At 37.2% G+C, this 12,595-nt stretch overlaps 1 protein-coding gene across 2 annotated transcripts; it reads left to right on the top strand.

Moving 5' to 3' along the window:
* Positions 1-1,969: 1,969 nt before the first annotated feature.
* Positions 1,970-11,848, top strand: tph1a (tryptophan hydroxylase 1 (tryptophan 5-monooxygenase) a). Of its 2 annotated transcripts, none has more exons than XM_067437030.1 (11): positions 1,970-2,104; positions 6,411-6,548; positions 6,642-6,825; positions 6,939-7,039; positions 7,118-7,185; positions 7,783-7,979; positions 8,071-8,206; positions 9,722-9,848; positions 9,977-10,072; positions 10,161-10,294; positions 10,382-11,848. In XM_067437030.1, the coding sequence occupies exons 1-11, from the start codon at positions 2,009-2,011 to the stop codon at positions 10,554-10,556; spliced, it is 1,452 nt and encodes a 483-aa protein (XP_067293131.1). In that variant the 5' UTR covers positions 1,970-2,008; the 3' UTR covers positions 10,557-11,848. The 2 variants fall into 2 exon arrangements, with proteins under 2 accessions (XP_067293131.1, XP_067293132.1); XM_067437031.1 differs by lacking the exon at positions 1,970-2,104 and adding an exon at positions 2,572-2,677.
* Positions 11,849-12,595: the final 747 nt, after the last annotated feature.

The following is a 12,595-nucleotide window of genomic DNA, read 5'->3' on the forward strand; positions in this document are numbered from 1 at the left end:
GCCTGGTACAAATTATGGTTTTGGCTTATAAGGCTAATTTTGATCTTCATGACAACTGTGAGGGGGGTGAATTTTTTTTACAACTCATTCGTTTACGTTATATAAAGCCTTAAAGTTCTGCATAATTAAGGGCGTGGTTACAGGTGGATGGCCATTTCTCCGCTGTCTATAGTCATTGCGTCACCTCAGCTCCGCGCACATCCCGCCTTTTTGCCCATTTTCTGCTATCCGGGAGTGACACGCGATAACTCGCTCACAAGATGGCAACGCCCAGCTCCCCCCTACTTTAAGCTTCAGAACGGCTTATCAGAATCCTATGGGTGACGTCACGGACACTACGTCCATATTTTTTTACAGTCTATGGTTAAAACGCGAAAAGGGAAGCTTGAATTTACGGGTATGTCCCTCTTTGGCTAATGTACTTTCAAGATGAAGGGACAACATGGCGACCGACATTCGAACCCCTCACCCGTATGTATTTTCAATGGCATATAAACTTATGAAAATACTTTATTACTTGAAAGAAGTAAATTAATGAGCACATATATTTTTGAAAGAACTAAGTGTTTTTAGCTTAGAATAAACTAAAAAAGTTAAACACTGTAGATTTAAGTGAATCCTCTTAAAATATCATGAAGTGGTTACAGTCACTGCTACCTCCCACTGTATTTAAGTATTTAGTTGTTTGCAATATAGAAAACAAAAAGGCTATATATTAATAAATTGGCTTTCCAGCAAAGAATTTTAATTGTAAACTACTGTTTAAAAGTTTGGGGCCAGTGAGATTTTGTTAATTAAAAAACAAAAAATCTAATAGTTTAATCAGCAAGGATGCATTAAATTGATTTAAATTGAGAGTAAAGATGTAAAGTAAAGATTTTGCGTCCTTTTACAGTGTAATAAATGTGTCTTAGCAACTAAATCAGCATATCAGAATGATTTCTAAGGGATCACGTGACACTGAAGACTCGAGTAATGATACTGAATTCAGCTTTGCATCACAGGAATTAATCACATTTAAAAATATATTCAAATCAGAACATTTTAAACTGGAATATTGTAACTGGAATATTTCACAATATTATTGTTTTCCTGTATTTCTGATTTCAGCCTTGGTGAGCATGAGAGACTTCTTTCAAGAAACGTTGACAAATCTTATTGACCCCAAGCTTTTGAATGGTAATTATTGCTGAAATTTTAAATGTTTTTGTTTCAATGAACAATATCAAATATTATATAGAGCACATAATTACATCAGCTAAGCCAAAACGAGACATAAAATGTTTAATTTAATAAAATACCGGCCAATATTTGAATGTTTTTACATACTAGGGAAAAATACTGCGGTTCAAATTTCTAGTGTTTTTTTCTAAATGACAATAGTAAAATATTGTAATTATTTAATATGGTGCAAATATGTTTCAGCAATCGCATCTGTGTTCGTGTATAAGAAACACCTCTGGAAAAGCATGTTGACTATGGTGTTAAAAGTATAATAATTGGCCTTTTTTACAGTATTTATTTAATGGTTTCATTTTAAATTTTAAATATTGAAATCCACTATCTAGCACGTGCTTTATTTAAGATGTCTAAATATTTGCAAATATAATCTTTTGGTGTAGTATCATAATTGTGCGCCTGTAAAACGATAAGCTTATGCTCTTATAATATTAGCTTTTTCATTTGCAGATAGATTTCAGGAGAGACTTTTCTGTAGGCGTTTTTTTTTTGTTCCTAACTCCTGCCAGCGGAGTGGCTCTCCTCACACACACACGTCTTTTTTGTGTGTGTGCAGAACGTCAAAGAGAATATGAAAAGGTACATCTCTCGTATGAATATCCCCATGACGTGAGAAGCTGCTCATTTTCCATTTGCTGTCAGGAGGAAGATTAACTCCCCAAACCTCCTCCCCCCTTCAGCTCCTCATAAATAGCAAATCGCACAGTCTGGTTGGAGTACAGCAATTGCAGTCATTGACAAGCTTGTTTAAATAATAAGAAACACCAGCATGTACTCAACTAAAAGCGAGGGACCCCGCAGAGGAAGATCTTTTGACTCTATGAACCTTGGTCTGACTTTGGAAGAGAAGCAACTTAACAATGAGGTAAGCGCTTTTCCCCATCATTCCTATCACGTTTAACATTTTTAACTACTCAGTTGGTCAATTTGCAATGTTAGGTGAGAGTTTAAGTTCTCAACAGGTGAGGGACCCCGGAGTTTCTATGCAAAAAAAACATTTTTGAAGTCTTCTTATAAAAGCCAAATTAAGATTTCTGGGAAGCATCGAGTGCCGAGGAAACTGAAGGTGACCGGTGAAGTGTCTAACATATCCGTGCTTGATGCTGCTATCAATGATATGTTCCAATCCTCCGTGCACCAAATCTAAAGATGCATCAAATTAAGTACTCTTAAAAGAGGTGCGTGAAAGAGAGATTAATTGCAGCCTAATCCCAGTGTTAGATTAAAACAAGAGGGCGCTAATAATAGGCTTCCTCGCTCTCCAAATGGGATTGTTTTAAGACGACAGACACTGGCCTGTCTTTGTTGAAGCGAGACGGTGAATCGCAGGACTCTGAGCCGTGCCACGGTCAATGCACTAATGCTGTCTGGGATCCTGCTGTCGGGAAGACGAGGACAGGGACGATTACTCTGCCACATGCGTGATAAAAGAAACATGGTCAGTACACGACAAGCTTTGGGGTCGCTTAACTGCTTTTTTGGAATTTAAAAAATTACACTTAAATTAAATTAACTATATAAAATATATTTTATATTCAATAAAATTCATAATTTTCATATAACACGACTTATTAAAGCTTAGTATTAAATAAAAAGCACTGCATGTTTAATTCATAACATTTTAAAATTATTACTATTTTCGAATACTAATAATTTACCAAATAATTACTGGTAATTAGTAATACCACTTGTACTCTCATGGCGTTACATTTGATTAATTCTGTTTACATTACATGTAAAATAAACTACATAAATAATAAACTCATTTAATTTGTATGGCTACTTCATCTGACCTCGAGTAAATACAATAATAAACGTTTTAGTGCATAAAAAGAGTTTCTGCCTACTTTTAGTGTCTGGATCCTTTTCTTCTTTCATTATATCTTGCCTGACGCACATTGAGGGTTCGGTTGACACTCGGACTGGCGTTGGCGCTCCATTGTACTTCACATACATCATATATGTTTCCGCGTTTACTAATCATAATAATTCTCGTTATGATTTCTGGAACCTAATCCCAAGTCTGCAACATTGGGGAAGGGCTCGTGCGGTGTTAAGCAGGTCATGATGACTGGCGCTGTCCGTGGTTCTGAACTGACGCAGGAACCAGCACCTTTAATCGGATGACCTGTTCGCAGCTGGACTTCGTTGTGGTTTAGGATTAAAAACAAACCCCTCAGTTGACCGAGTAAAGGCCCGTTCACACCCAAGAACGATAACTATTTAAAAAAAAACGATAGTTCTAAAAATCGTTCTGATTATAAAAGAAAAGCAGAGTTCACACGTCACAGAGAAACGCTTTTAAATCCTGCTTTAAACGCTCGAGTTTACAGGCACGCGCGCAGTCACACCGCTCTTTTCCTTCCAGTCTTCCATTTAAGATTTAAACGTCAGACCGCGAAAGTTTCGCATTTCGCTGCATTCCGAAGTTCAAGTTTGGTGAACTCTGAACTCTGAATTCGCATCACGTGAAGACGCGACCAGTAGATGATGTCATGGCGGGACCTCTTGGCTTAATTAAAATAACGATATTTTTGCAGTAAAGTCGAGTAGATTGTATTTTTTATTTATTTATGTATTTATTATTATTATTGCATTTTGAAGGTATTACTATTTGTTATATGTTGAAATCGTGTTTTAAAAAAGACTTCAGGGCGAGACGTCATGACCGCATGCCTTTCAACTGCATTTTACATTTTTTGATTTGGGAGTTTCTCCTATGACAAATCCTATCTTACCATAAGGAATATTACTTAATTAATCTGCTTCTTCTTTTAGCTAAATTTAGTAGGCTATTAGTGATTTTTTTTTGGGGGGGGGGGAGGGGTACATTAAAAGTTTATCAGTTTCTTTTAATGTATTTGTCTTTTTTTGTGTTTATTCAATGAATCCGTTGACTGTAGTTGACTGTAGTAGACTGTATAAGTCTAGTGTGACTGTGGCTTGCAGAGAACGACATCATCCGCTGGTGTGGATGCTAATATAGTTATCTTTATAATTATATTTATCATTCCATTTCTTGGTGTGAACTGGACCTTAATAAACCATGTCTAAACCATGTCTACGCTGGACGTGACAAAGCGCTCATTGGAATTTCCATTTGTTTTTCATCAGAAGAGCACGAGTGCTTGAAGTATGTTAGTAATAGAAAGGCATCAGTTTACTTTTAGGTGTGGTGTCGTGCCCTATCTAGTGTAGACAGCAACACTTGTTTTTATTAGGTGGCCTTAACTACTGTGTACTAACATTTTAATTAATCATTTGATATAATGCACTAAACTGACCCACACCACCACACCTGTCCCTAACTCTACCCTTAAACTGACCCACACCACCACACCTGTCCCTAACTACCCTTAAACTGACCCACACCACCACACCTGTCCCTAACTCTACCCTTAAACTGACCAACACCACCACACCTGTCCCTAACTCTACCCTTAAACTGACCCACACCACCACACCTGTTCCTAACTCTACCCTTAAACTGACCCACACCCCCACACCTGTCCCTAACTTTACCCTTAAACTGACCCACACCACCACACCTGTCCCTAACTCTACCCTTAAACTGACCCACACCACCACACCTGTCCCTAACTCTACCCTTAAACTGACCCACACCACCACACCTGTCCCTAACTACCCTTAAACTGACCCACACCACCACACCTGTCCCTAACTTTACCCTTAAACTGACCCACACCACCACACCTGTCCCTAGCTCTACCCTTAAACTGACCCATATCACCACACCTGTCCCTAACTCTACCCTTAAACTGACCCACACCACCACACCTGTCCCTAACTCTACCCTTAAACTGACCCACACCACCACACCTGTCCCTAACTCTACCCTTAAACTGACCCATACCACCACACCTGTCCCTAACTCTACCCTTAAACTGACCCACACCACCACACCTGTCCCTAACTCTACCCTTAAACCTACCCATACCACTACACCTGTTCCTAACTCTACCCTTAAACTGACCCACACCCCCACACCTGTCCCTAACTCTACCCTTAAACTGACCCATATCACCACACCTGTCCCTAACTCTACCCTTAAACTGACCCACACCACCACACCTGTCCCTAACTCTACCCTTAAACTGACCCATACCACCACACCTGTCCCTAACTCTACCCTTAAACTGACCCATACCACCACACCTGTCCCTAACTCTACCCTTAAACTGACCCATACCACCACACCTGACCCTAACTCTACCCTTAAACTGACCCACACCACCACACCTGACCCTAACTCTACCCTTAAACTGACCCATACCACCACACCTGTCCCTAACTCTACCCTTAAACTGACCCATACCACCACACCTGTCCCTAACTCTACCCTTAAACTGACCCATACCACCACACCTGTCCCTAACTCTACCCTTAAACTGACCCATATCACCACACCTGTCCCTAACTCTACCCTTAAACTGACCCACACCACCACACCTGACCCTAACTCTACCCTTAAACTGACCCACACCACCACACCTGTCCCTAACTCTACCCTTAAACTGACCCATATCACCACACCTGTCCCTAACTCTACCCTTAAACTGACCCATATCACCACACCTGTCCCTAACTCTACCCTTAAACTGACCCACACCACCACACCTGACCCTAACTCTACCCTTAAACTGACCCACACCACCACACCTGTCCCTAACTCTACCCTTAAACTGACCCATATCACCACACCTGTCCCTAACTCTACCCTTAAACTGACCCATATCACCACACCTGTCCCTAACTCTACCCTTAAACTGACCCACACCACCACACCTGTCCCTTACCCTACCCGTATCCCACCTCAATATCAGCAAAGGTGTTTTGCAATACAATTTGAACACAGTAAGTACATTGTACTTATTTTTTATGTAAGTACATAGTACTTAAGACCACCTAATATAAAGTGGGGCAAAGAAAATACAAAGAAAGTTGTAGGCTATGTGTGCCCTCGGCGATTAAGTGTTGTTTACGACACTCTTTCTTTAATCCACATGATCTGATTGACAAGCCGTGAGCACATGACTAAGGTTTGGATTTAAAATGAGCGGATGTTGTTGATGCTACAAATAAACATCAAGTCATGTGAAGCAATAAGTGATTGTGGTTACCTATTCTGATTCTGTGCACGTGTTTTACAGATGAACAAATCAGCTTTTCCTAAAATCGACGAGAATAAAGACAACAAAACTGCGTCCACGGAGAGAGGTCGGGCTGCGGTTGTGTTCTCTCTGAAAAATGAAGTTGGTGGGCTTGTCAAGGCACTAAAACTTTTCCAGGTGAAGCACAGATTGATTTTGTTGGGATTTTCTTCCGTTCCTTTATTTGATTAAAAACGTTATGCTTATTAACCGTCATTTATAAATCAACAGGAAAACCACGTTAACCTTGTGCACATTGAGTCCAGAAAATCCAAAAGGCGCAACTCGGAGTTCGAAATCTTCGTCGACTGCGATAGCAACCGCGAGCAGCTGCACGAGATCATCCAGCTGCTGAGGAAACACGTGAACGTGCTCGAGATGGACGCTCCTGACAACCGCCTCCCGGAAGAAAGCGGTACATGAACTGATTATGACATTTATGTGACTTTTTTAAAAATGTTAAATTTAATTTTTTTATTAGGCCTACTATAAAAATACTTAATTTTTTTCTTTCTTTTTTTTCCTCAGAGATGGAGAATGTGCCGTGGTTCCCGAAGAAGATTTCCGATCTGGATAAATGTGCGAATCGAGTGCTGATGTATGGATCAGACCTGGACGCGGATCACCCGGTTAGTGTGGCAACTTTAATCTGAATTATGATGCATGATGTCATCACGTCGCTTACTGTTTTGCTTCGGTTTTAACAGGGATTCAAGGACAATGTCTATCGAAAAAGGAGAAAGTATTTTGCAGACTTGGCTATGAGCTACAAACAGTGAGTTTTTTTTGTAACTTCTTTATCTTAAAATATACTTTAATATCAAATGTATATATACGTGCATGTGTGTACAAATACACACAGATACTTTTATGTTAGATGCTATTAATCTTTTTGACAACCCTAATATATATATATATATATATATATATATATATATATATATATATATATATATATATATATATATATATATATATATATATTAGTGCTGTCAAAACGATTAATCGCGATTAATTGCATCCAAAATAAAAGTTTGTTTTTACATAATGTGTGTGTGTACTATGTATAATTATTATGTATATATAACACAAGCATGTATATATACACTATATACGTGTGTATCCATGTAGGTACATATGTATGTGTGTATGTATGTACAGTATATATATATATATATATATATATATATATATATATATATATATATATATATATATATATATATATATATTATATATTTCGCAATTCCAAATGTGTTTTGGCACGTAATATTAATACTGATCTAGCTATCTATCTATCTACTGTATATATCCATCTAAGATACTAATGTTTCCTCATGGAGCCTAATGGTTTGGTTTCCTCTTCCATCAGTGGAGATCCCATTCCCCGTATTGAGTTCACAGAGGAGGAGGTGAAAACATGGGGAGTTGTGTTCAGGGAGCTGAATAAGCTCTACCCCACACACGCCTGCCGAGAGTACCTGAAGAACCTGCCCTTGCTCACCAAATACTGCGACTTCCGTGAGGACAACATCCCACAGCTGGAGGATGTCTCGCGCTTCCTCAAAGGTGACAGGTGACAGGATGTCAGTTCATCATGCTGGGGATGCAGGATTTATAGAATACTATTCCAATAACTTTGCTTGATAAACTGTTTCAGAGCGTACTGGATTTACCATCAGGCCTGTGGCTGGGTATCTCTCCCCACGAGACTTTCTGGCTGGTCTTGCCTTCCGTGTGTTTCACTGCACTCAATATGTCCGACACAGCTCAGACCCCCTCTACACACCCGAGCCGTGAGTACACAAACAATCAATATTTGCAAATGAATTATATAAATACATGCAGGGCCTATAAATGATGATATTATCATCATCACTGTATTACATTATTTGAAGTATAATATAATTTATTTGTATGTTCTTGTATACAATATTTTATATTTAATGTGTGCGTGTGTGTGTGAATATATTTAAGTTTATTTATGTTTATATACACCATATACAGCAAATAACACTTTATGTTGATGGTCCAATGACTATAAATAACTTTACAGTAACATGTCAACTTATTCTTTACCAAAACCCAAACACATAACATTAACATAACAGGCTATTAACAGACTAATACTCTAGAGTTAGTTGACATGTAGGAGCAAGGTTACTTAGTCAATAGAATGTCTAAAGGGGACCATGAAAACAAAATGTAACCATACGGTAACACTTTAGTTTAGGGTCCAATTCTGGCTATTAACTTCTTATCTGTATGCATATTACTAGGATATTGGCTGTTTATTAGTTCTTATAAAGCACATTATTCTGCATGTGTAACCGTTCCTACTCGACCTGCCCTTTGTGGGATCTGGCGTGGGATGTGGGCACGCTAACAAAGACGCTAAAGACTGTAGCCTCTTAAGGCCAGGGGAGTGAGGTTTACACGCACAGCCCTTACTGGTCTGTATGTGTTACACTCACCGCCCAAAACCTCATTCGCATCCGGGTCACGGCACCAAATGCAACCAGTCCTACTCGACCTGCTCCAGGCGGGATTCGAACTGGCGTCTCCTGCGTTGGAGGCGGGCACGCTAACAAGGACGCTAAAGAGCATAGCCTTTAGTTCAGTCACTAGTAGAGTGAGGTTTTCATGCAAATGGCCTGTATTTGTTACACTCACCCCCTAAACCTCATTCGCATCCGGGTCACGGTACCAAATGTAACCGGCCCTATTCGACCTGCTCTGGGTGGGATTCGTACCGCCGTCTCCGGCGTTGAAGGGGGGCACGCTAACAAGGACAGCAAAAAAAAAAATGTGTGTGGGTTCTCCCCCAGAAATGTTTTACTGGAGTAGATGCAATTACATCAAATTTCAGTGGCAGTAAAGCACAGGGTAAAGCACATGGGTAAATTACATGGCAGAAAGTTTTGACGCAAATCACCTCCAGGTTCAAATCCGCCTTTTGGCGAACTCAATAAAAATGAAGAAAATATTAGAAAAGTGGAAATAAAGCATCTAACGTGTGTTTAATAATAAAGTGTTTATTTGTTAGGGGTAAGTGAACAGACATGTGCTTAATTAGAGATATATATAATAGAGGTAAATATCATTGGTCTTAAAAAGTGGGAGGGTCTTGTCCTATCCACATACAGTGGTCCCAACATCCATGCCTAAAGTTAACAACTACATTACTAACTATTAATAAGCAGTAATTTGCTGTTTATTGAGGCAAAGGTCATAGTTGATACTGAGAATTGAACCCTAATCTATAGTGTGATCATATATACAGTATAGCTGAATATGTCTGTCTGTTTTAGAGACACATGTCACGAGCTGCTTGGACACGTCCCTCTTTTGGCCGAGCCCAGCTTTGCTCAGTTCAGTCAGGAGATTGGTCTCGCATCACTGGGGGCATCGGATGACTCCATACAGAAACTTGCTACTGTAAGTAATAACAGGCCTTGAGATTTGACATTTAACCTTTTGGTGAAAGGTGTTTTGATGTGAATATTCTACGAATACTTATTTTATCATGCAAAATGTGTAATTATCACTGCCATATTATGTTTCAGTGTTACTTCTTCACGGTGGAGTTTGGCCTCTGTAAGCAGGAAGGGAAGCTGAGAGCTTATGGGGCCGGTTTGCTGTCCTCCATCAGCGAGCTGAAGGTAACGAAACACAAAAGCTTTCTCTACTGGATGTAAAGCGCATGATTTTCACCTTATAGAGAGATGATATATTTCCTTTTTCTTCCAGCATGCACTTTCAGGAAACGCCAGGATCTTGCCCTTTGACCCCATCGTGACATGCAAACAGGAGTGTATCATCACCACCTTCCAGGATGTCTATTTTATTTCTGACACCTTTGAGGAAGCAAAAGTCAAAATGAGGTGTGTGGTCAATCAAAAAAAACATTATCTGAGCATTTAGCACAATAATTCCGTCAATAAATTAACCCTGTGCATTTGCTCTTATAGAGAGTTCGCGAAGACCATCAAGCGGCCATTCTCGGTACGCTACAACCCGTACACACAGAGCGTAGATGTTCTGAAGGACACGGCCAGCATCAACAACGTGGTGGAGGAACTAAGACACGAGTTGGACATCATTGGCGATGCACTAATCAGGCTAAACAAACAGTTAGGAGTCTGAAAAACGACATTTCCCAGCAATTACTTCATGTACCAGTCACAAGTTCACTTCTTTTGTCACAGTTCTTCACTCTCCTAATAATGTATGGCATGATTAATATGTCATGCTGTATACTGTATACCAAACGAAGTCAAATCCTCATGTGTGTGTTGATATTATTAGTTTGGCTCTTGTTTGATTAAATATGTGGCTCAACAAAATGCTTACAAGTGGATTTCTACTTGATATGGTGGTATTTATGCAAGGTGACCACAATGGTTATGGGTTCATTCAGGCTACACATGATGTGACCGTTAGTCTGTTGTGCAAAGTGGATGTCTGCTGACTTAAAATTGGCACCTTATGTTAATTAAGAGATATTTTAGTATACTGACTTGCTTATATAGTTTTTTTTAATTCATTGTGAGTCTATAAAATATTCAGTATACACTGTGTTATTGACTGATAATGTTTCTTGATTTAAAATGGATGTCTATGGAGTAGGACCTGGAAGGGTAATCTTTATTAAAAATGCATGTAAATGTTGCATTGGACATGAAAGAATATTTTTTACAAATTAACTTTTAGAATGGTTAGCGTTTATGTAAGTAATTCAAAACTCAGAGTGTGTCAGTATCAGTTAAAGTTTAAAGTATAGAGAAATGTATTATTAAAAATTATAATTCATATGCTTATAATAAAAATAAATACTTTTTTTTTACTGTAAAAATAGTGTACCGTTTCTTCTTTCTATCTAATTATCAAATGTTTGAAAAGGCCGTGTTCCTCGGGGGCGCCGAAATCTGTAATTCAAATATCAGGAGCTTTGTCTTATCGAAGACATAAGTAAAATCTTTTATTATTACTATAATTTTATGAATGCAGTGATATTACTTGTTAAACAAACGGAAAGCGGTTCCAGTAGCATCTGTAAACGTTACTTAAAAAACGAATTATCGTTAGAATCCAAAATGCTGTGATTGGTTTATCTTGAAGACCGCTGAGAAAAGTAACTGATACCACGTGACCCCTTTTATGTTTTTTTACTGTAGATGGCTTACTTACTGCATTTTAACCACAAATATTTTCAAGATGAGTATATTTGGATATATGCACAAAGTTGTTTTTTGTTCTATGCTTTCAGTTAAGACATTTTGTTTATTATTTTTGTTTACTTCACATGTTGTTGATTTTTTATTTCAAGTTTTATTTTTTTAAAGGCATTTATGTAAGACATTTTCCCTTACCTAGTTCGCTGTTATTATCTCGCATATTATTGTACTTAATTTCCTTGCCTTTGAATAATACCGTCCTTTCTGTTACTTGTTTGTGACTTGTCTTTTACATATGAATATATAAAATAAATATAAAATATAAAAAATGTTTTAGAATTAAAAATGCATAATTATATTATTTAATTATGTGCCTTAATATGTATATGAAATGTATTTTAATGTATTATAATGTAATAAAAAAATAATCATCCTATTACAATAAACATGATCATGTTCAATTATTTTTCTTAGTAGGTATGCATATATTTGTTTTAAATAATCAACATGAATTTAGACTTTATATCAAACAGAAAACATTTTTATGATATAATACAATTAATAATAAATAAATGTACTATTGTAATTATGTACAATTATTATTTAAATATCATAATTTTGTGTTATTTCTCCTAATATCTATATGAAATATGTATTTTAATGTAACATAATATAATAATAAAAAATCATATCATATTACAATTATCATTTAAACATGATCATATCTTTTAAATCTTAGTAGGTATATGTATATATTTGTTTTAAATAATGAAAACGGATTTAGTTTTTATATCAAATATAAAACATTATTATTAGATTTTTATATAATAAAATATATTAATAATAATGAAATGTATTTGTGTAATTATTATTATTATTATTATTATTATTATTATTATTATTATTATTATTATTATTATTATTATTATTATTATTATTATTATTATTATTATTTAAATATCATAACATATAGAGTTTTATCCTAATAGCTACATATAATATATAACA

This window comes from Pseudorasbora parva, chromosome 25 (assembly GCF_024679245.1).
Source record: "Pseudorasbora parva isolate DD20220531a chromosome 25, ASM2467924v1, whole genome shotgun sequence".
NCBI classification, from domain to species: domain Eukaryota; kingdom Metazoa; phylum Chordata; class Actinopteri; order Cypriniformes; family Gobionidae; genus Pseudorasbora; species Pseudorasbora parva.